This window comes from Idiotropiscis lumnitzeri, chromosome 13 (genome assembly GCF_059441095.1).
Source record: "Idiotropiscis lumnitzeri isolate Australia: NSW breed Sydney's pygmy pipehorse chromosome 13, RoL_Ilum_1.0, whole genome shotgun sequence".
Classification (NCBI taxonomy): Eukaryota; Metazoa; Chordata; class Actinopteri; order Syngnathiformes; family Syngnathidae; genus Idiotropiscis; species Idiotropiscis lumnitzeri.
The window spans coordinates 12,532,960-12,557,520 of record NC_142403.1 but is presented as its reverse complement, the minus strand read 5'-3'; the positions used below and the strand labels follow the sequence as shown (position 1 = coordinate 12,557,520).

At 40.3% G+C, this 24,561-nt stretch overlaps 1 protein-coding gene across 1 annotated transcript in view; it reads right to left on the bottom strand.

The window, feature by feature from the left end:
- agbl4 (AGBL carboxypeptidase 4) overlaps positions 1–24,561 on the bottom strand; it is a 263,660-nt gene extending 239,099 nt beyond the window's left edge. The window contains exons 1-3 of the mRNA XM_088313401.1: positions 24,423–24,561; positions 22,488–22,610; positions 7,180–7,304 (exon numbers count right to left, since the gene is read on the bottom strand). Of these exons, the coding sequence (XP_088169527.1) occupies positions 7,180–7,304; positions 22,488–22,610; positions 24,423–24,456 (282 nt within the window). The 5' untranslated portion in view covers positions 24,457–24,561. The remainder of the gene's footprint in view (positions 1–7,179; positions 7,305–22,487; positions 22,611–24,422) is intronic.

Below are 24,561 nucleotides of genomic sequence, written 5' to 3'. Positions count from 1 at the left end.
CTTCCCACCGTGTTTCAAACTAGTCAATCCAAACTTTATCTGTCTAATGTAGTGACGTTTTGAAGCGATAAACCATTTGGCAAAGTAACACAGAAAAGTCAAATGTAGCGGGAGGAAGAAGCTCACGACGAAATCGTGCTGTCTTATGCGCCAGAAGGACAAAGATGGGGGGGAAATGATGTGTTGGCTGTTAAAATTCAAAATGTGACCTCAAAAAAAAAAAAAAGAAAGTCAACGCTAATCACAGATTGAGAGGTTCATGACCCTGTCGGACCCCCGTCATGAGTCACTGACACCAAGCAGCTGTCTTTCAGCGCACCATCATTGCTATCATTGTGACGATAGCAATGATGGGGCAACATTCACTCAATGTTGCTTGACGATTGCCCGTCTGTCTGTCTGTCTGTCTCCGAGTGTCCCTGCTGAAGGACAATGCGGCCATGGTGGAAGGGTGTTGTGAAGCTTGACCCTGAGCAAACGTCATCCATTTTTCTTGGCATAAAAACGCAACCGCAACTTAATTAAGAAAGTTATTCTACTGCTGATGCAAATGCAATATTTCTTTTTTTTTTTACAAAAGTATTTTTTTTTCAAAATAATTTTAAAGGAATGGGAGAATCTCTGAATGTTCCGAAGTTGTGTCTATTGGTTTGCGTTGAATTAAAAAAAACAAAAACAAGGTTGAGCTGAAATACAGTACTTCCAGTTTTCAATGTTCTTTGGTCAAATCATACTCAGAGTCAAACTAAATAGTGTGCTGCCATCTGGTGGTCGGAAGTGGAATTACACTCAAAAGAAAAGTGGTAGAACAAAAATAGCGTTATTAACAGCAGCAAAAAAAAAAAACATGCAAAATAGCGGGACCACAAACTCGGAACCTGCAATGGAATTGGGCGTGACTAATGTAATGCAGCGACTCCAGAGCTGTACAAGCTCCGACTGTCTGCAAGACGGTGAAGATGAGATTTGTGATTGGATGAGTGAGACAGCAAGAAGGGAATAAAACAGCCAAATGTCTCTGGGATGAAGGCTTGAATGAAACACTTACAGGATTTTGTTTTTGGAGCCATAGCACCCCACCTACCGATTGTTCTTTTCCAGGCGTCAGTGTTGCTAATACCAAAACACGTTATCGCAGAGTGGTGAAGGCGACGTGTCGACTAATCGACTCGTCGCCGAACAATACAAAGGGAGCAAAAGGGGAAAAGAGAGGCGAGAGGGTGGGCGGTGCGTCCCAACTGAATTGGCAGAACAATTAACAGCTTTTGGCAGAAATCCAATTAACCCGTGTATCCAGCCATCGCCATTCATGGAACAGAATAATAGCTTTGTGTTCAACTAAACGGGCCTAAATTTCACACGTAGTAAGTGAATTTCTGGGTAAACTGAGAAGATATCATTCTTACATACCGTTTGTATATCTGATCTGGACAACTTTACTGCTGTTCTGAGTCATTTTCAAATGTCAAATGTGCACCCTTGGCACAATAAGACTCATAAAAAATGCATATTAATAAAGAACAATTAATCAAAAATTTGTTACACTCATTCCTTGGATTCATTCCGATCTGCCACTTCGTTACAGTTACTTCACACACTTCTCTGACTATGTCGCTTGTAAAGGCCTCTTCACACCAGTCCGACGTCAGCCGTCGTGGCCAGAAAACGACGGAAGAACACACCACAAAAGCCGACGGAGACACCAACTACTCTGGAACTTCTGCGCAAGCGTTAGAAGTAGTACCCCTCCTTGCCATAGGGGGCGATAGTCAACACAGCACCTTTGACGGGGATGTCCAACAACAGCGGTCTTTCGTCAATGAGAGTGATTCCTTTGTCTTCACGCACTTCAGTCCAGCCAGCCGTTATGTCCATAGAGGAGATGAAAATAAGCATAGTTCATTTAGTTCTTGAAAAATAGCTTCAATTTTTGCTTAGTTTTTTTTCGCTTTCTTCAGTTCCCGTTCCTTGTCCAGTGCACTAATTCTCTAGCTGGCAGCCAATGACAGTGCTCATTTGACCCAACAGCATGACCCGATTCCACATGTTAAATTGGCCGAACACGGCCAGCAGACGCCCCAACAACGGCTTCGCCTATACATGGCGTGCACCGACTTTCCGACAGCTGACGTCGGAATGCCATATTGAGGCCATTAGACTTGCTTGAAAACTGATTCAGGAATGGATCAACTTCAGAGCCTTGACCTCATCACATAAAATAGCTTTGGGTTGAACAAGAACTTTGTTCAACGTCAAAAACAAGCTTAGGGATGAATGAGAAAAATGCGCTTGGGCGTCTTCTCAAAAGTTTGGAAGCTGATTTAACGGCAAAGGGTGAGAACATACGGAATTTTCCTCTATTTTTACTCCCTGTAGGCTGAATGGCCAGGTGTCTTTTTGGTCATACAGAGTATGAGAGTTGTTGTTATTCACAGCAATAGCGTTGGCGAGCATTATGCAAACAATGTAGGAAAGGCGTCCCTGCTGAGTGTTTTAATCAATATCTAACTTATCGAGTGTGTCAGTCTACGTAATGTCCCCGATGATGAATTACAGTACATTCTCCGGGCTATGTCTCCAGCACTGAAACGAGGCTAGCCTATTAGGAATTGAAGGTATAAAATGGAATAGTCTGCACCAGTTCATCCTCTTCCCTGGTTATGGTGAGTAACCGTTCTGTACTGTGCTTTCGCTGGGCAAGTGAGGCTTACAAATCATCGGAGTTGAAGGTGCTCGGTGCAAGGTTTTACTGCCTGTCTTCTATGAATGGCTCCCTGAAGGCCCCAATGATAATAGCTCACAGCCGTACCCTTCACGGAGCCTGACATTTAGCACACCCCTACAGCAGAATGGAATGGCATATCAACTTGCCCAATGGGCTGTCATATCAACTCATCCACCGCTTTCTGGCCATAACATGGGCAGAGGATGAAATGCAATGGCGCTAGCAGGAACTTGCTTGCTGAGGTTCACTCACTTTGGACTTGGAACATAAACTTTTGGAAGATGGAAGTCGGCAGACATCGTGTCGCGCATGATGGATTCTGAAACGTTTTCAAAATGTACCTTTTTGATGAGATGTGAAAAATTCTGGACCAAAAAAAAAAAAAAAACGGAAATGTTCTAGGTCTGTGGTTAGCAAATATTTTATTCTATTGGATAACTGGGTAAGCAAATAAAAATTTTAATTTTTTTGTTTTGATTGGTTAAAGAACAATTATAAACACCGAAGACATTTCCACTTTAAAAATAAACGACCAGCTGTTTTTCATTTTTATATAATCAACATATTCCTATGTTTAATATTTAAATTCAAACTCTGCATAGCAGCACGTTATTTTCCTCTCTCAAAACCTTAGCGATATTTTAAACAAATCCCTCCCAAACATTTTGGTCTATGAAACAAAGTGCCCTCGCCCCTACCAACATGGCCGACACGTAGGCACATTTGTGAGCCTGCAACTCCTGTAAAACTGCTGTGGCCAATTGCGGCCAATTCTAGAAAAAACAAACTTAAACATTTACTGCACAAAGACGGTTTCGAGTTGACTGGACATTATTTTCTGTCCGTTAAACCCAAACTCTGTTGGTTCTGGTCTGTTAAATCAAGGTGCCACTGTACAAGCGGGGGCACTCATAGGCTATTAAATCCGTTAATTAAACACTGAAAAAACACGGGAAGCTACGAAAGGTGGAAACTATACATGCTAACAAACAAGAATGGAGGAGAGTATATTTATTTTATGTACATAGCTACTGGATATGATTTGGATAAAAAAAAAAAAATGAGTGAGGGTAGTAACAAATCAGATTGTGACGCGAATATAACAACAGAGTGGTAAAACAGCATCTGTTCGACCAATGATCTAGGACCAATCAAATGCTAGAAATAGAAACGTATCTTGCGCCACCTGATGATGCCCGGTTTTGTGACTGGAAATGCATCAATGCTGAACGTAAAAGGCCATGTTGAGCTGAGTAGGTACCATGCAATGGAAAAGGGATAAAACTAGGACGCCTTAATATTATTTCTCACTATATTGTAGCCTTCAGGTGAGTATTTTTCCCCAGGAATGCAACCAACTAAACCAAAACGGGTGTGAGATTTTTGAAATATGCAAGTTGTTTATAAAATGCAAAAAAAAAAGAAGAAAAGAAAAAAAACCAGGAGTCATACATCCAGCCAACCATCCAGCCATCATAACCGGCGCTACGGTGAAGCCAATTTCAACAAAGCTTCTAAGCTGATTGAGGCAGACCAAATCTGTTTCACCAGCTTACATTCCTTCAAAATAGCCATCTCACTTCCAATATCACGGGCTTTTACTGTTCCCCATTCCGCTGGCTCAGGCTGAGAGTTAGCAAGGCTTAGCTGGATGAAACACTCCACCAGGCTGGTTGTCCCCTGGAACCAGGCTGATATCTCCATAGAACAGCATCTCCTCACATAACTGCACTTAGCCGTTTAACATACATTTCATTCCAATAGGCTTTGTCTAATTTCCTACTTTTGTACGATTGCGCTCATATCACACAACCGTGAGGATTTTGCATTCCGGCGGCCAACATCTAACATAACAATACTCTGTGTGCACAGATAAAAAGACATAAAACACTGTCGAATGGAATAGATTCAATTCACACGTGGTCTTTTAAAAAAAAAAAAAATAAATAAATAAAGGGGACATTGGACAGATAAGAGAGGCTATTTCATGAAACAGTTACAGTACAGTATGTTCCCAGAAACAGATGGCAGTGGCTGTCATCTTCTCTCATCATGTGTAAGCAGGCGGCTAAATGTGCGATTGTCTCTCATGTATTTGTTTGTGCTAAAATGCAGTGGAGGGCCGTACATTTCACACATCGGCCTTCAGTAAAGCCCTTCTTAGTCCGACTTGAATAAATCGGCCTCATAATACCTTAGCATCATTTATGACACCACGGCTGGAGAAATAATATACAGACACACACTTCTGCACGAGTGGGTGTTGGGCAACCTCGGCTTATGAGAGAGCGTCTCTTGAAAGGCTTGAAAATGGCCTTGCAAGTGTATCTGCAATCAAATCCAAATTTTTCCCTCCTTCGCCCTTTGTGGCTTAAAAAAGCAAGAATGTATTTGAGATTTTCAAATGGTCGCCAGTTAAGCGCTGCCCTCTCACAAGTGATTATCCAATCACAGGACGTCACCTTCAACGTGAGGCCTGCGAGAAGGTCTTAATGTCACCAACTCGTGATCTGATTGGCTATCGGAACCTATGGGTTTATCAACTTCAAGAGCCCGTTCACTCCCAGACACCCGCACAGTTGAGTCTGAAGGAGCACAATGAAATCTGCCTGGCAACACAAGCTTGCTGAATTCTGATTGGATAAAAACTCTCACCCAGAAATGCAACACTGCAATATGACATGAATGTGAAGAAAATAAACTTTTATCACAACATAAGCTCATGATTTCTTTATTTTTAGTTATGTTAAGCCAGCAAAGAAGGCCTTGAAGGTCTTGACCGCTCACCACTGCTAAAATGAGTAATACGATTCCACCTTTTACTGTATGTATGTCTACTGCCCCTCCAGTCTCTCCCACGCACACACTTTCTGTCATTTTGCCACAGCAGCAAATATCCTGTTGGCCCGAGCTGCAGGATGCCCGTGCTGGCCTATCTAGCCCTGGGATCGATTCAGCTCCAAGTCGAGGCCTCCCATTCATCTCAGAGCCATAAAATGTGATTAGTGCTGACTACAGCACTGCGGGGAGATGGGCTGATTGGCCTGATCGGCTCAGATAGGGCGCGTTGGACACTCCACAGGCGCAACAGTAAGGTGAGTATTCATCCTTATTTTGCCTTTTTGCCGTATCCCCAATCTATTTCATTTTTCTGTCACTTGCATCGTCCTCACTCACTCGCTGCTCTCTTTATGCGTGCACTGCTCCTTTGCATTGTCTCGATTGTTGTTATCTAAGCCTGACAAGATTATCCATGAAAAATGCTATCACAAAAGTAAGGATTTATTGCCACTGTTTCCAGTTTTACCTTCTTGGTATCCAACAAAGTCATATTTAAATAGCACAGCCCACCGTGGCCCCTCCCAAAGCAATATTAACTGTCACCACATACAGTGTATCTCTGTGCCACGTGACCAACTCCTTCCACCAATCACAACGCTCGCAGTGGCAGAATCACCCTGGGAGACTGTGACAAGAACTGATGCAGGAAAAAGAAGATTGCTTCAATTCAGTGGGGGGGGTGGGGTTGTTTTGTACACAACTTACTGATAGATGTTGGGAGGGAAGTCTCATTTGACAACACAATTCATCTGAAATTAAGTTTCATTAAATGATGTGGCCTTTGTTTCGTTACTCAATGATGACTGCCCAACCATATTGCAGCCCCAAAATGATATAATTGAAAATAATTAAATATGTGTTAATCCTGCAATGTCCCTGGATGAAAGAATGTGAATAGAAAAAAACAGTTTAGTAGGGCTGCTCGATTGTGATATAAAAAAAATATATATATATATATATATGAATTGCGATTATTTAGGTCATAATTGAAATCACACTCACATTTATTTTTTGGGTACAAAACAAGAACATGAAGGAACGTAAAAAAAAAAATCTTAAAACAACGTAATCAACTTCTTTTAAACACTGGAATTATGTAAGTTTCCTTTGGACCAAACAAAAAGTATTAAATTTGTTATTTTAGAATAAAAAAAAAAGGTGCAAACCTATAAATGCAATTACGGTTTCCTTGTACAAACAAACGTAGCGCATCGTCTTTTACGTGCGATACACTTCCAATTTGCCATGAGCTGTTGTAACATTTCAATAAACAATTTTAATAAATCTCTTCAGTGGAAATTTTGAAGTCAAAAATATGCCCTATTTAATATGAGACTTTGTGAAATTAATACTATTTTAAAAATATTTTACACAAATAAAATGTATAATAATCGTTTTTTTACGATTATGACAAATTTGTCAGCGTTGAGTGTCATAATCTTAATTGAATTTTAATTAATTGCATTGCCCTACTGTTTAGTGTGTACTTTTAGTTAAAATAGTATTATGTCTGAATAAAATATGGGATATAAATAAGACTTCCCAATGTGTTTTCTGATATTTATTTATTTTTTTTTTTACAGTACGACTTGATCAAAACCCAGAGCACTGACCTGCGTCTCCCGGACATTCTCCACGGTGAAGTTGAACCAGACGCGGAATCGGGGATTGCAGGTGTCGGGCCGGATGAAGAGGTCAAACTCAAATTCACTGATATAGTCAACACGGCCAAGGTTGCCTGCGGAAGCGAAAGCGTAGACGTGAGCGGGGATCACTACATCTGGCTCTCCATTTGACATTGACTCAGCAGAACATTTCAATGCACAAAGAGGGAGGAGGACCTCATTCACTTTAATGACACGCCGCACAACATGTGTTTCTTCCACTCTTCCATATCGGACATATTACATGCTAACCGCTGGAAAAAAAAAAAAAGCCAGATGATGAGTGGAAGTATAATTAATCCAATGGGAACTATTCCCCCGTTTGCAATTCTCATAGCTGTCGATGAGATGACCGGGTGCTAGATGACTACATGACAGAAGCTTCATCTGAGTCTAGATCCGGGCTGGATATAAAATATAACATGGAACACGTATGTTGAAGAGAGTGATGAGTTGTGACAAAAAGCTAGAGGGGGAAATTGAAATGGGAGGAAGTTACTCCTCTGAATTCAAAGCAACAAAGCAATATGTGAGATTTGAAAATAAGTAATGGCAGGGAGCAAACCTGATACAAAGCTTGTGGTTTATGATTTACAAATCCATTTAGGGAAGAAAGGTTTGAAAAGGAACGAATTTTTGGATCGGTATGGATTTGCAAAGGTGATGCCACAAATCATTCACTGACGTTAATGTGGTACGTCGATTATCACGGCTGACCAGGAAACGTTTTGATTCAAGTCGGTATGTGTTACCGTTTTCCTGTGTGATATTCATAGTTTCTGTACTGTTTTCCATGACGTCCTTTTGTCAACATTTTTTTTTTGTTTGCTCATTGTCTTATTAAACACATAACTTTGTGCACTCTGTGTTTTTATGATCAAATTGCATTTTTGCTATATTGTGAGCTTGGAGGGCAGCACGGTGGTCGACCGGTTAGCACGATGGCCTCATAGTGCAGAGGTCGTGGGTTCGATTCTGGCTCCAGCCTTCCTGTGTGTGGTTTGCGTGTTCTCCCTGTGCCTCTGTGGGTTTTCTCCGGGTATTCCGCTTTCCTCTCACATTCCAAAAAACATGCACGGCAGGTTGATTGGACACCCTGAATTGCCCGTAGGTGTGAGTGTGAGCATGGATGGTTGTTCGTCTCTGTGTGCCCTGCGATTGGCTGGCAACCAGTTCAGGGTGTAACCCGCCTACTGCCCAAAAACAGCCAGGATAGGCTCCAGCACCCCGCCACTCTCATGAGGAGAATTGGAACAGATAATAAATGGATAGATGTGATGATGGTTCTTTTTATTAGTCTGAACCTGCGTTGACTAGAGCTGGGTATCGATTCAAATCTCAAAAAACGATTTGATTCGATACACAAGGGCCCGATTTGATTCGATTCAGGATTTACTTTGATTGATTTTTGTTTCATTGAATGATTTCATGCAGTGCCAATTTGACTTTGGTATGGAAGGCATTCTCAGAAGAACCAATGCAGCAAACTGTTTGATGTAACTCGGTGCGTTAGTAAAAAATATGAATATTGACATTGAGAATTGAAGCCATGAATCCTGGACGTATTGAACATGATCAGATCAAAACAATAAATCCATCTGCCAACATGCTTTTTGAATCCATATCTGGCTATGAAAAGGAAAATTGTTTTAAATCGATAAATGTTTTTTTCTAACCAAGTCCTAGCAGTGACCACTTCCTTTTTTAGCATGCTGGAGGTAATTGCAACTTTTTACATCTTTGAGTTTATGGAAACGTCGCGAATGTTGTTGATCAACCACGTGCTTGAAGTTTGGCAACATGGATTTGGGATCTTATAGCCACATATGCTCACAAACCCTCCCACGTCACGAGGTAAGCAAGTAGCTGAAGCGCACATTGACGAGCGCATCACGTGAAATGTGATTATAGCCAGATGGGCTAAGCACCGCAGAGTCAAACAATATCTCACTCCGGCTGCCACAGGACGAAGCTAATCCACAAGTCAGCTTGCATCACGCACACGAGGGGAACCGACCGACACGCTACTTCATAAATGCATGATGAAAACAAACATTTTATTAACGGCACGCTATGAAACTGCCACAATAGGAAAAATGTACAAAGACAACGAACGGCTGGTTCTTTTTTCACATTTAAAGCTCATCCGCTGACAGCTTCCACGGGAAGCACTAATGGTAAGTGATTGGCACGGGCCAGGAAAACAACTCGCTCCGCAGCATCTTTGTCTAACCAGGGAGTAGCTGTATGGCTCGGATGCTGACATATAAAACTAATGTACTGGACTTCATAAATTAATTCATTTCAACCTTTTCACCAGTCAAGTACTGAATGCGTACGCAAAATGAAAGGGAGCATTACACAACTGAGAGAAGGGCGGAAGGGATGTGAAAGACGAAGGGCAATGAACGTGAATAGGATTTGAATCAGAAAAGAAGAGAGCGTATAAATGGCCGTCTCAATGTCGGCACTGTGTGCACGCTCGTAAATAATTGCAAATCAGCTTCACACACAAGTACAGTATATTTACAAAAAAAAAAAAAAAGTAGGAAAAGTATTATGGTGGACTGCACTAAAGATGTGATTTCGAATGGTAAACGAAGCATAGTTTGTCCGGATCATTGACTTGAATATATGAAAGAGCAGCTTCCCGATTCATTATGGGAATTTCTAAGCTTGTTACATTTTAGGAACCAGTAGAGGAAAACCTTTTCCCTTTTCCAGGATGATTGTGCGCCACAATTGGGCGATTCAATTTGTTGGGGCTATTTGGCAACCCAATTCCAAGAAATTTAAAGAAATTTAACGGGTAAGATGAACCGCGCATTTGTCGACCTTCTTTCATGGGGATGAGAAATCAATTAAAATTCAATTAGGATTGTTACACTCAACTAAATGAATGAAAAAAAAATTATACAGTATGTATATATATATATATATATATATATATATATGTAGTATAAGTACATTTTTTTTCGTTTTGTACCAAACAAAAAAATCGAATAATCGTTTGAATAATTGTGATTTACATGGGGATTTGTGTATATACGTCGATACTGTGTGTATTTGCAAGGTTTGCTTTTTCTGAATGTCTGCTGCTAATGTTATACATTAACGGCTAAATTACGCCGCCGCCTCTGTGTGATCTATATCTTTGCTGCTGTAACACTGCAAATTTCTCCAATGTGGGGCTAATAAAGGACATCTTTATCTTATCTTTATCTTTTATTTCAATTATTACGGAAATAATTGTGATTATTAAGTTTTCATAATGAAGCAGCCCTAAACGTTCATAGCAATTCATACAGTCAATACTTGGAACCAGTAAAAAATGTCCATATTCACGTTGACATTCAAGTACTACTGTAAATAAACGGCAAAATAGATGGATTTAAAAGATGAGTTCAAAAAGATATATTTATCAGAGCAGCCCGGTTGTGGAACGTATAGCATTGTGGTCCAGGTTTCAATGCACCCCATAAGGCCATAGTCCCCCCCTCCCTAACTTGCCTCAATGCACTGCTAATAAGAACTCATCTAAAGCACGACGTCTCTCAATTCCCCCGTGCAATTGAATCTGCAAGGGTGGTCTTACACACTAACTCGCATTTTTCCGTTTCTGCTTGTGAACACTCGAGTATAGGATAGCAATAGACAGCAGCCACGGGCTGCTGCGTTATTGAGTCCAGAGCTGGAGGGCCTGACATGAGAGATGGCTGCAGCTTCAAAGTCCGAATTACACGTCGAGTCCATGAAGCAGCAAGGATATGACACATCATTGATCCCTGTTTTAATTTTATGGTGGCTACCTCCACATTCAAACACTTTGGTGGGCTTGTGGCCTGCCCATTTAAAATCAATGTCATGTCATTTTGTATCAAACGAGCACTGACTGCTTGTGTGGCTGCACTTTTAGAAAAATACACATTAAGTAGGATGAAAAGCGAAAGCGTTATCTGGCTGCTGGTGAAAATCTGAAGGTGGGACAAAAAAGGCAAGAAATAAAGTCAAGGGTGGGGACGAAATTAGCGTGACTCAGGATGCTGCAAGACTGAGGTCAGAATAAACACAATTTCTGGTCCTTGAGAACAAAACGATCACATGATTCCTTTAGTGTCTCATTTCTCTTCATTGTCTTCTTCATTCATGTTTTGACAGGCCGCGTTAAACGCAAGCCTTTATCCTTGAGAGGACATTTGGAAATGTACGAATTTTAATTTGGTTTCAACGAGCAGCTTGGCCCTGGCGGGTTCCGACATTACAATGAAAAAAAACCAACAAAAAAAAAACCAATGAAAACCTTTCTGTTTCATCACACAATTAAAAAAATGCATAAACAGAAACAGAAATTTAGAATATGAAACTAGAGATTCAAAAAAGAAAAATACATCATGATGGTGTATTTTGGAAATTTGGTCAAATTTCATCTCGGGTATGCACGAGGAGCAACAAGCATGTAAATATGCATATGGTGTGCTGGTGTGTGTATGCGAAATTGATGTGAAGAGGGAGCAGAAGAACCTGGCTAATGTAATCCCATTACGGAGGTACAAGAGGGAGCAGTCACAGTGCTCAGCCCACACAATGGGCCGGCCTGCAGCCTGCAGCCTGTAGCCATCCGCTGGATGAACGCTTTCTGCCATGCAGATGGATCATCACATCACACAACAGCAGCAGCAGCAAGAGTCTCGCATGCCCAAGGCCTGAGGTGGAACTCACTCGCACGGCCGGCCAGCCGCCCATTACACCGGTAATAGGCAGTTGTTTCCAAATGAAATGGACTGTGTGGTTACAGTGTTACCTCCTTAGTAGACATGTCCGGAATCTTTTATTTTAACGCGCAATTTATCCCACAGGTGGGCTACTAACTGCTTCAACACACAGTTAAATGTATTTTATTCTTTTATTTTTTTTTTGGAAACCCAATCGTGTTGCTTTACGAGCTAACAACACATTGTAGTATAACAATGGCGCTACACTTAAGTCGACCCGGCACAAACAAGAGCAAACCTGTCTAAACGGCAAGCTTGAGATTAAAAGAGTGCTTGTACTGCTGAGGGAGTGTAGCCCGGCACCTTTTTAAACCCATTTTTTGCTGTGTTCAATTTCATTATCGGAAAACATATCCGTTGCCGCCTTCAGCTCCTTTGCTGTGTGGGCAGGACTCCTGGACACAGACGAAGGGGGCTGATAAAGACAGAATTGATTCCAGCCAGCAGCCTTGGTGTCGGGGTTTAGTTTAGTCCTGCAGCTAAACGGCTGTTTTTTTTGTTTTTTTTCCCCCCTCCGTCTGTCTCTTTCTCTCTTGCCTGCTCGTCTGAAGGCAAGTTGTCACTGAGGCAACATCAATCTCCCGCCTCATGATTTCTTAAAGCCTGCCTTCTCCCTTGATGCCTTATCACTTCATCTGCAGGCGAGATTAGAGAGGTCACCTTGCAAGTTTCAACAAACTAACTATCTAACAGGTAGACTCAATTACGTTCTAGCTTTTAAGCGTTGGTCAGGTCGGGGTTGCGAGTCGACAATTTTTCTCGGATAGCAATTAATGGGCTGTCCCAACTGACTTTGCACAAGAGACAGGTTGTCAGTCCATTCTAGAACGTAGAGTGCATTTTTTGCACCGATTCTAGGAGAAAATGCTCCTGAGATGCACTTGTGAGTCAAATTTGCAATGTAGTTCAGACTTGGACTGTGTGGAATTAATTGAAATTAATTAACGATTATAACACGCAACAATTACAAAATTGGCAAAAAACAATTATTAGATAGAGTATTATAATACATGAAATATTGTAAAAATATTACTAATTTTATGTCCAATACTGGAGTGAGTGTATACGAGCTCAAAATGATGCCATTCGACTGAAATTGTTTATTTAGATGTTATAACACTTTGGTGGCAAGTGGCAAATAACGTTTGTTCATACAAGGAAACCATACATTTGTACTTTTTGTTTTAATTTAAAGATAAAATAAATTGGATTTGTCTTAATATTGTTTCCATTTATGCGTTTTTATTTGTTTTATAGACAAAAAGAAAATATTTCAATAATCGTGATTTCAATTATTACTAAAATAATGATGAATATTATTACTATAATTATTCATAATCAAGCACCCCTAGTTCAGAGTGATGGAGATTTTAGTTATATTTAAAAACAATAAATAATAATAATTTAAAAAAATTATTGCAACTTAATTTGGATATAATCCAGCCAACAAGATACAGTGAAAGCACACAGATATGCACCGTCATTTCAATCCGAAAGAGACTCTTAGGTGTCATGTCCTTCAGCCACATACATAATATGAGTGCTTGCAAATGTGGAAAATGTTGAAAGAATCATAATGCGGTTGCAGCAAAAACAGGATAAGAGCGTATGATAAGATGGGACAATAGGAATGAAAGTCATTTTGCTATGAGTCCACCCATGCTCCAGTGAGCTTCTCGTTTCAAAATAGATGAAGAAAGCCGGGCCCGAGGACAGCAGTGAGATATGCGGGCAACCCGCACATATCTGATGATGTACAGGCCTGCCTTCACATTCTGAACAGAGCGCAATTTTCAAGCTAGCCTTTTATAATTGTATTTTTTTTCTTCCGCCTTCCAAAAAGCCCTACAGCTAGACTGGTGTGATCCATCTGAAGTGGCCGGTGTAGTAATGGGTCATCGTGATGCGCTCATATTGGTAATGGCTTAATTGTGTTATCAATCTCATCCAGACGGCGCTTTAGCCCCACTGCGCATTCGTACGGGGGAAACTGCCCTCTTTACTTTCATCGGGTTCACTAGCTTAAAACGGTGGCTTAGCTACAAGTTTGCGCTAACTCATTCGTTCCATGCCAGCGTTTGACAAGTTCGAGAAGTTGAACCTTAAGGAAGGACAATATCCAAGATTTTTCAGTAACAAGCTCATTTCGTATATTTTTTTTTACCAGAAAACTGAAATTAGTTATCATTTTCTTTTTTATGTATTAATTTTGGAGAAATTGGGAAAAAAGTGACGACTCGAAAAACTGCCTACTTTTAATGACCAATGCCCCCTCCGCTCTCCCCATGGTCCTGCAGGAGTCACTAAAGGGACCGATTACAAACGCTCCATTGGAAATCATTGTACTTTCATTGCTTATAGCGAGTAAAGGAGCAAAGGCAGGTACGCTGCTAAGGTGCATCTACCCAGTCATCCGCATTTCTCCAAGATCCCTCCATCAAATCCATTTTCTGTTCCGCTATAACGCCTTGGTGCAACCCCATACTTCCTCTCCTCCTCCTCCTTTATCATTGTGGAAGAAGCTCCCAAGATGAAAGTGGAGGGACCCGAGAAGTCCTTGGCAAGCCCAAGGTAAAGAGAAGGTCAACGGGCCTACTTAGAAGACCTGTTATCATCTGGCTAACATGTTATCCGAGAGCCTGCAGTGGTGTTTATTTACAGTTATTGCTCCCTGTGGGTGCACACTTCAATGCCTGGGGCTGATTGCTCTGTAATGAGTTCAGGAACACTGGGAACCCATGCGGCAAGAGAAACAAGAGAAGCAAGAAATCACACGCCAACAACCAATAGGTCAGATTGGGGGGAAAAAAAAAAATAAGGAACAACCAAAAAAGCGATTTATTGACAGTGAGATGAGTATGCCATCAAGATGAAAAAAGATTTGAAGGGATTGCAAGTCTTGATGGTTGTCATTGTAGTAGGGAAAAATAAAAAGCAGCAAAGGGAGATGTCTGACATGTATAAAGATCAAATGAATAAATCTACTCGTCGCGACAACAATCTGAAGTACAGCCACTATATTCCCCAAACTTTACCTCGCAGTGTGTATAAAAAAAAAAAAAAAAAAAAATTATATATATATATATATATATATATATATATATATATATATATATATATATATATATATATATATATATATATATATATATATATATATATATATATATATATATATATATATATATATATATATATATATATATATATATAGGGAGAGAGAGAGAGAGAGAGAGAGAGAGAGAGAGCACACGTCTCTCTTTGGGTTGTTATAGACCAAAACGGAAATTGTTGTAAGCATTGCATTGCATTAGCATAGCAAGATTCACCAAAAAAAAAAAAAAAAAAAAAAAACACATTTAGTGTTCTACTAACGCTCCATTTCAAACATTTTTCCTCGTCAGCGTGAGGCCGCACGGCTTTGCCCAAGATGAGTATGCGACAAATCATTGTCTCCTCATAAGTCACGCTTCCTGTCTCTGATTGATTAGTTTTCTTGGGTGCCTTGGTTTCTTGCTTATCAAATACAAGCACAAGATGGGACCAGATCATACAGTCATTGGGGGGAAAAAAATGAAATAAAAATATAAATATAAAATAAGACAATATTTTCATTACATTTAAATGTACCGGGAATTTATAAGAAAAAAGAAAAAAAAGGGGAGCCACTTGTCTAGCTGCTAGCCAGTGGTTGCCACTAGCGTCTGAGATTTGTGTCGTGACATACAATGATGGCGTCATTATCTAGCGGTTCGTTAGCTTCCTAAATTAGCGACTGAACACGATTTAAGGAGGACGTTGTGTTGATGTTGGTGGAAACTACAGCGAGTGTCAAATCTGGACGCGAGATTATTTTCAATCCCTGTATTATTTTCACATATTGAAGGATTGCAGAATAAACCTTTCATTGTGGAACGTTTAATAGTTGTATTTAAGTACTGCTAAATACCAAACCCCCCCCCAAAAAACTTAAGAAGGGCAAATGCTGTTTTACAAAGTCAGGCAAAACTTTACTTTCGCTTTATTATCCGTTTATTATTGGCTAAAATATACCATAAAAGCAAATCCAAGCAATGACAGACTAATCCCTTTTTTTTATCACGGATATAGAAGATTATAAAACATAATTAAATCATTCAATTTAGACGTTCTTAGCGAGTGAGAGCAACGAGCAGTTTTGCCGTCATGGTTGGAAGTCCATAAATGCAAAACAAAAAACACAAAAAAAAAATCAAATGCAATAAAAACGGTACTTCGTAAAGAGTTATTGTTATGAGAGTGATTTGTGTCTGAGCATTTTTTACTCTCAACGTTTGCAACTCTAACAAGCGCCACAATAACATCTGGTTACATCACAATTAATCATCACCTTTGAGTCGTGCTAATGTCCACTAATAAGTGACTGAACATTTGCAAAGGGGAGGTGCAGGCTGGGTCGACAATTTCATGCTCCAATCAGTGCCGTCCACAAATCATTTCCATAAAACTGTGGTCGTTTGTGCTCCTTTTTGCCAGTTGAGCTCTCGGAGTGCCGCTGAGCCAATGCGTTTACTCAACTATGAGACAAGGCACAATATGACAGGTCGGAATGTCACCAAAGGATTATTGCGCTCTTTTAGTTCTCTTTATTCTGCTTTTTTCTTGCTAATCAACCTGATTTAAAATTGAAAAAAAAAATAGATTAAAATTAAAATCAATGTGAAAAAAATTTCAATCCTGATGTTGACACAGTGAAATGTTGTGCAAAAGTCTTTCCAAACCAAAATAGAGAAATTTAAGCTATCGAACAATACATAAAATACTCCACGGATTGAAGACTGTAAAACTAATCTTGATAACAAACTCTTCAAATCTAAGACGTTTATCAATTCATCGCTTGCGAGCGCCATTGTTATTGATATCAGTCTTCCTTTTTTTGCACGCAAGATACGCCCAAGCCAAACTGCTATGATAAGAAATAATAACGGTCAGGAATAACAAGTGAAATAAATGGACACTTTCTGCCTGAAGGCAGATCTAAAAATACCATCAATGGCAAAATGACAGCGATAAGTGTAACACAAAAAGAGCGACACTCTTACAGAAACAAATGGCCGCTAAAAGGCATCGCTCAAAAGCCACGCATTTGCCCACAAGCTTAATTTATCTCCAACGCGTCTTTCGAGAATTCCCCTGGTTTAAAAGGAGCAGGAGAAGAAAGTGTAACAAGCGAAGGGCGGAGAGAGGAAATGCAGTCATTTGAGCAGCGAAGCTTCTCCGCTGCCGCCAAGGAGATGGAAGAGAGAGACGGAGCGAGTGAGAGTGGCGCTCAATACATCACATGTCAGGAGGACGCCCTCGCATTCACATGAATGGATCTTTGTTTGGAAAGCCCTCAAGAGGCAGCCCAATGTGAGGTCACGCAGCGACAGGTGTGTACTATATTATACATAGAGACCTGGGAAGTTGGGGAAGAAAATAAAAAAAACACATTTTGATAGAATGGGACTATTTGCATTTGGGTTAGAATATACTGACTAAAATATTTAGATTACTTTTGTTTTAATTGTCAGGTGGGTATGAGAAGACGGAGATATGCGCTCAACATTAGATTCCGTCACCCATCGGTGATGCCTTCTTGATGTTTATTTTTTTTTTTTTTTTTCCCCAACATTTGGAACTTTTTAGTTGTTCATGCCCGGTTGGGAAGTTTTGATCAGGAGATGTCATTAATATTTGACAAAAAAAAAAAAAAAAAAGGGATATATCGATTTGAATCGATTTTCCTTTTCATAGTCCGATATCGATTGATGAAACCATATGGCCATACTTTCAAAGTCTTTTTCCTCATAAATGGACAGGACTTCACGCCAGGTCTTGTCACTACTCAAAAGAAGCGTAACAAAACAACAAAATGGCGGTTTTTTATTTATTTATCGTCTTGATCGGGTCATGTTCAATAAAACACTCATGATTATTGGAACAGCACTGGCTTCAACTCTTAATGTAAATATTTATATTTTTACATCAAGCAGTTTTTACTAATTGTAGCATTGGTTCTTCTGAGAATGCCTTCAAATACTAAAGTCAAATTGTTACTGGGTGAAATCATTGATTGAAAATCAATCAAAATTCATTAATTGAATCAAATCGATTTTGAAATTTTGAATCAATACCCAGCCCTCATAGTGATAACGTGGCTTTGTGAAGCCCTTTGCGACGATTTTGTGATTAATGAATAAACTTGACTTGACTTGCAATATTTCTGTGATCATAACAGAAAACAATTAAAACATTTGATCCCAAAACAGAGTTAAACCAATTTTACGACTGACAGTATTAAACAACATTCAACCCAAAGGAGCCTTGATGCTGCAACAAAAGAATTCATTTTGACAAAAATATTTTCGATTCCGACAGGTGTGCAGTGTTTTGAATCTCTTGTTTCGGGTTTGTATTCTGAGATTTCCATACATGAGTGACAAATGATTGTCACATACATTATAAATATTAATGCACATCATGCTGCGTGTGCGGCAGGAACAACCACCCCCACTCCCAAAACTAAGCCGTTTTAAAAAAAAAAAAAGAATAACATTAACATTGTTAACACTGTTCTTCCGTCAACTATTTGAATTATGAACAGCTTGGTTCATTTTCACACAAAAAAAAAAGATTGAGGGATGTAGCAGGTGCCATAATGATTTGCGTGAGAATGCATTTAGCTAAATTTGGTGTGAATTTTCTCAGTGAGTGACTCAAAGAATCGCATTACGCAGGTTTGCAACTACAAATCAATTTATTTCCAGAGTCTCAAAAGGACCAAAATCGTTATTGAAGTGCAGCATAAAGAAACAAGCGCGTGCATATCTGTTTCCCCATTCGGCCGTACAAGTTAGATTCTATTGAGCGAATCGATTGTCAAAACAGATGAGTCTATGCGATGTGCCAATCAATGGCTCCCATTAAACATTCGTCACCCCCGGGGGAATTTCTTTGACCAAACAAGTTAGTGACAGCATGCTGCAGTTAGACTAATCAGCCAGCGTTTAATTACATCTGCAAAGTCCAGAGGTGCAGGGAAACAATAACGCTGCTCTGTCAGTGTCATCCTTTGTGAAAACAGATGGCCCTTTAGTCAGCGACATCGCGACGAGGCATTCACAAAAAAAAGAATTCAGGACTTAGATGAAAATGTAAACAGTTTGAGCGTGCGAGGAAACAAATGTGACCAGTGGAGATAAAAAATGTCATTTGGAATTCACTCTCAAAATAATGACGCTTTTCATATCGCTTGAAGGAATCTTTGCATGGTGACACAATAACCATACGCGTCGCAATAGACAAAGACTTTCTATTCGCAGATTAACAAAGTGTATTCGCAGCTTTGCATTTTCTTAAGTGGCGTACAAATATTGATCTGCGCCGGCGAAATTTGCATTTGTATGTTGCGTGGCTGAAAATGTGCACAAAATGTCAAGTTGTCAACTGCAGTCACGACGATCATATATATATATATATATATATATATATATATATATATAAATGAGGAGTCCATCAGTGGCTTGATCAGCATATGGCTGCCAACAATGTGAATTTAGCCTCGTCTAAATGGAAATTGGCTTTCATACCTTTGGCAAGCAGCTTACATGACGAGTGTCTAAACAGTGGCTGCTATTTTGGTAAACTAACTCGAAATTCAATCTGAACTTTATGAAATGAACACACCATGCATATATATCTCTCTCTCTCTCTCTCTCTCTCTCTCTCTCCTCTCTCTCTCTCTCTCTCTCTCTCTCTCTCTCTCTCTCTCTCTCTCTCTCTCTCTCTCTCTCTCTCTCTCTCTCTCTCTCTCTCTCTCTCTCTCTCTCTCTCTCTCTCTCTCTCTCTCTCGCTCTCTCGCTCTCTCGCTCTCTCGCTCTCTCTCTCGCTCTCTCGCTCTCTCCGCTCTCTCTCTCGCTCTCTCTCTCTCTCTCTCTCTCTCTCTCTCTCTCTCTCACTCTCTCTCACTCACTCTCACTCACTCTCACTCACTCTCACTCACTCTCACTCACTCTCACTCTCACTCTCTCAGAGTTTTTATCCAATCAGAATTCAGCTAGCTCGTGTTGCCAGGCAGATTTTATAGTGGATTTGATTGCAGACGGACCTTTCAAGAGAAGCTAGTCGTTCCACACTCAGTCGTGCGAATGTGTTTGTCTGTATATTAATTATCCAGCCGTGTCAAAAATTATTCTATTTTGAGGGCGATTTATTCAAGTCGGACTAAGTAGGACTTCACTGAAGGTCGACGTGTGAAATGCTCGGCCCGCAACTGATCTATATACTACGGGAAAATCGACTGTGATGGGCAAGTAATCAGCACAGCATTTTGAGTTTGTTCATGTGACGCCACAAATTACTTTTTGTTTTGTTTTTTTAAACACTGTTCACCTTGACACAAAATGAAACTACAAAAAAAAAAATCACGATTCACGTGCAAAGAAAACCTGACAAAATCAGTTTAATAAAACATAAGCTACCACTTTCATTTGCTACAAGCTTGACAAAAATCCACTCCTCCTGCATTCTAACTTCAGCGATGCATTTACCGGAGAGATATTAATATCAATTCCATAAATCATTCAGGAGATGCATCCGGAGCTGGAGATGTTATGTACGTTAGCTGATCTCAATGTGGGAGCTCAATGCCCATTAATCAATGTCTTAGCTCCTCTCACATGTCATTAGTGGAAATGGGAAAAAGTTGAGGAAAAAAAAAAAAGCAATCCTAAAGCTGATATAAATCTAAACAAAGTTCTCCAGCCACGTGTATTATAAATGGATGGGGATTTAGTTACCATAACTATATGAGCTACAACATGACAGTTAACCGTTTCCAGATTGTCAGTATTATTGTTTTGTCTCCCAACTAATGCGAGTGGGAGAGCATGATGAATGCTAAAGTGCTGTATGTGTATATGAGAACTCTACTAACAGGAAATGTCAGAGCATATAAATACGACATTTAATGAAAGGAGTTTGTGGGCTGGTTGAGGTTGAGCAAATAAGATTGGGCTAATACGTGCGAATAATTAAAAAGAAAAAAAAAATGAAATAAAGACCTCACTGTCAGCTCTTGTTTGAATAGGCAGCCAATTCAGTGAGGCAAACATTTGACGACTGCCGTCAAATATATTAGATAAGCATGTCATGATTGTTCCACCTGCATTATGCCGAACATGCAGCGTGTGGGACGCTTTCTGCGCTATAGGAGAAAAGTTACAGTTAGTGTGAAGTCAAAACTGTTACAATTTTAGTTTCCAGCGGAGAAACAACTGAAATCTAATTTGTTTGTTCCAGAGTTTGAAACCACAAAACGTGCGGTCAATTGGAAGTCACATTTTAAAACTAGGCGTTATAAGCATCACACAAGTGTCAAAAAAAGTTAAAAACAACAAAACTATTGACACACTTTGAAATAGATGGAGGTAAAATAAAGTGGAGTACATATTAGGGCTGAACGAGTTATCGTTTTGAGAACGAAATCGCGATCTCAGCCAACGCGATTTTGAGATTGACAAAGCTCTGTTTTTTTTTTTTTTATAAAGGTCTCTTGTGCCTAACGCTCACAAAGCAGGTCACTCTAACCCAGGCGTGAGCAAACTACGGCCCGGGGGCCACATGCGGCCCGTTAAACGGTTTAATCCGACCCGCCGAACTTGAAATAAAATTAAATGAATAAACCTTGTTAATGTTTTATTTTCTAAATACTGTGGTGTGTCAAAGACAAATATTTTGTTGTAATGCTTTTGTTCCCTTTCATTTAAAATTAAATGTATTTTTTTTCTCCGATGAGATGAGGTTACCAAAACACTCCATCCATCTGCTCCTGGTCCGGCCCCTCTGTCAAATTTTAGAACCCATTGTGGCCCGCCAATAAAAAAAGTCGCCCTTCGTCCCGGAAGTCATTTATTTTGCCGCCTCTTGAATGCTAGGCGCCAAGCCATTGTAAAGAAAATTAAAAATACAATCAAAATCACAAAATCTGTCAGGAAAATCACAGGACAATTTTTCTTAAAATTGTTCAGCCCAAGGGCGTATTAAATGTTGCAGCTGGACCACAACGTTTGCGGTCCATCTACTGCAACTTGTAACGAAACATGGTTCAGGCAAAGTTGGATCAAAGTGACACACAAAAAAATAATCAGTCACTATAAAGTGTCCCATTCTTTCTTTTGTGAGCAACCACTGTGGCTGCCAGGATGGCCGAGTGGTCTAAGGCGCCGCGTTCAGGACCCAGTCTCCCCAGGAGGCCTGGGTTCGAATCTCGAATTTCCTGGCTGCCAGGATGGCCGAGTGGTCTAAGGCGCCGCGTTCCGGACCCAGTCTCCCCAGGAGGCCTGGGTTCGAATCTCGAATTTCCCCATTGTGGGACTAATAAAGGCATTATTATTATTATTATAACAGCTCATGAATGAGAAGCTCATTGAGCGCTGTTCAAGTAAACGGTATCACACTACCCACCGCTCTCGAAGCAAGCGTCGAAAACCAGATGTCCTTTTTTGGGAGATGCTGCGTAGCCTGGTGGGCTCACTGTCAGCTTGTTGACGTTGCCCACCAAGGCCTCCTCGCCTCCAGCTTCGTTGCCTACACATGCGTTAACCAAGAAAACACATCAATGAGTGGAAAGGGATTTCTGAAAGGAAAAGTGAGCATCTTTCATTTTGATTTCATAAATCACAAGAAGCATTGCCTGATTAATATTGTATACGTGTACATGCTGACTCGGGAAAGTTTGGGAGAACGTGCCCCAGTTATTTCCAACGACTGTGTCGCAGCCCATTAGAGAGATCATCAGGTGCTTCACTTCATTGCTCCGAAAATTGTTATTATGTCAATACAATCTTTCTTGCCAGCTATGTAGATCACAGCGAGCATATCAACTATCACTATGGAGACTTATTGGGACATTTTGGTTTCAAATGTAGAACTTGACTTGGCTTATTAAGGCACAGCTTCTCAAACTGGTGTTAGGGACCCTTGGGGGTCCGCAATTTACCTTTGTAAGGCGGACGAACAGGTCTTTGAGGGTCAGAATTCTAGTTGATAGACGGGTGTTCGAATACTTATTTGCGTATATATCAAACAAATAAATTAAAAATTAATTAAACATTTAAAAAATTATACATTGTGATTTTTCATAATTTACCCCTCCCCAAATCAGTTTGATGAGGTTAAAGTCTGCAGAAAGCCTAAAGTGGAACGTCAAGTGACCAAAGCGGAAAAAAAGTTGGATTTCTTGTGGTTACAGCAATGCCGACAACAACTACAGGCTGAGGACATGATGGTTTGACCCCAAATTTATGCCAATATTGTATTTTGTTTGTTTGTTTTCGGACACAAGTTAAATAAAAAATATTTCATTTATCCATGACATATGTATACATGGACAAACTCTACACATCAGATATCGCAATCTGTGGGACCTCTTGCAGACATCTCGTGTAAAACAAGACATTGTAGATGTTTAATATTTCTACAGGTGCTTTATCATGTCTCCTGTCAGTCATCTGTACCGGAAGGATTTCTTCATCCTGCTTTGACGAATGTGTAATTTGGTTGCACACATTCCCCTATTTTGTAAAGTACATTACATTTAAGTTTTGAGTAACTTTACCCATTTTTTTGTTGTTTGTTTTTACCTCTCTTACAGTTCACGCTTACCTTAGTTTGTACTTTAGCAATGCATTGGACTTGACTGCGTGACATAGAGTTTAAAAAAATGGGTACTTTGAAACTTTTGCAAAACTTAGAATGAAACACCAATAATACAGTGATAAGAATTAATGGATGTTGACAATATTACCTAATGTTCATCATTTCGAACAGCATTGTGGGAAATGGATATGATAAAAACCGAAATAAACATTTCAGAGCACAACATAAGTTAGAATACAATAGAACTGAGAAGTCAGCACATATTCTAAAATGTTTATTTGTATATCGGTGTGTTAGAATTTAACACGCGTAGTCGCTTTCCGGGCGGGCGTCGAGAGGTGACAGGTCACGAAAGCTGACAAGCAAACACACTTGACACGCGCAGCTAATTAAGGTATCAGCTAACCTAGCAAGGGCTGTCCCACGACCAACACACCTGCTCTAGTGAACAGAATCCCGATGAAAAAGCACAGCGTGCCAGTCGATAGCCGCTGCGTGTTTTTGACGACTTTTGCATGGCCCGCGAGATTTGCAGCAAAGCTAGTTTGCAGCATGCAGGTGACATCACTCGTGTTTACATCCGTGCTGCCTGCTAGCTAAAAAGAGGTTAGCATGCTAAAGTGAAGGAACGTCATGATGAGAAAACGCGCCGTGGCTCGGGGTCGCCCGCCGGACATTCTCGTCAAGAAAAGCACAACGACGAGCGAGCAAAGGAGGTAGGAATGCGAATATTTTACACACCTGTGTCGGCGTCTTTCACGGGGTTCTCCTCCATCTTCCTTCCTATCCTTGCACAGAGCAGCCGACGCGCTGCGCTTGTTGCCAAGGCAACGGAGCAGCTGGGAAAGGGAGGGAGGTTCCCAGTAAATAGAACGTTCAA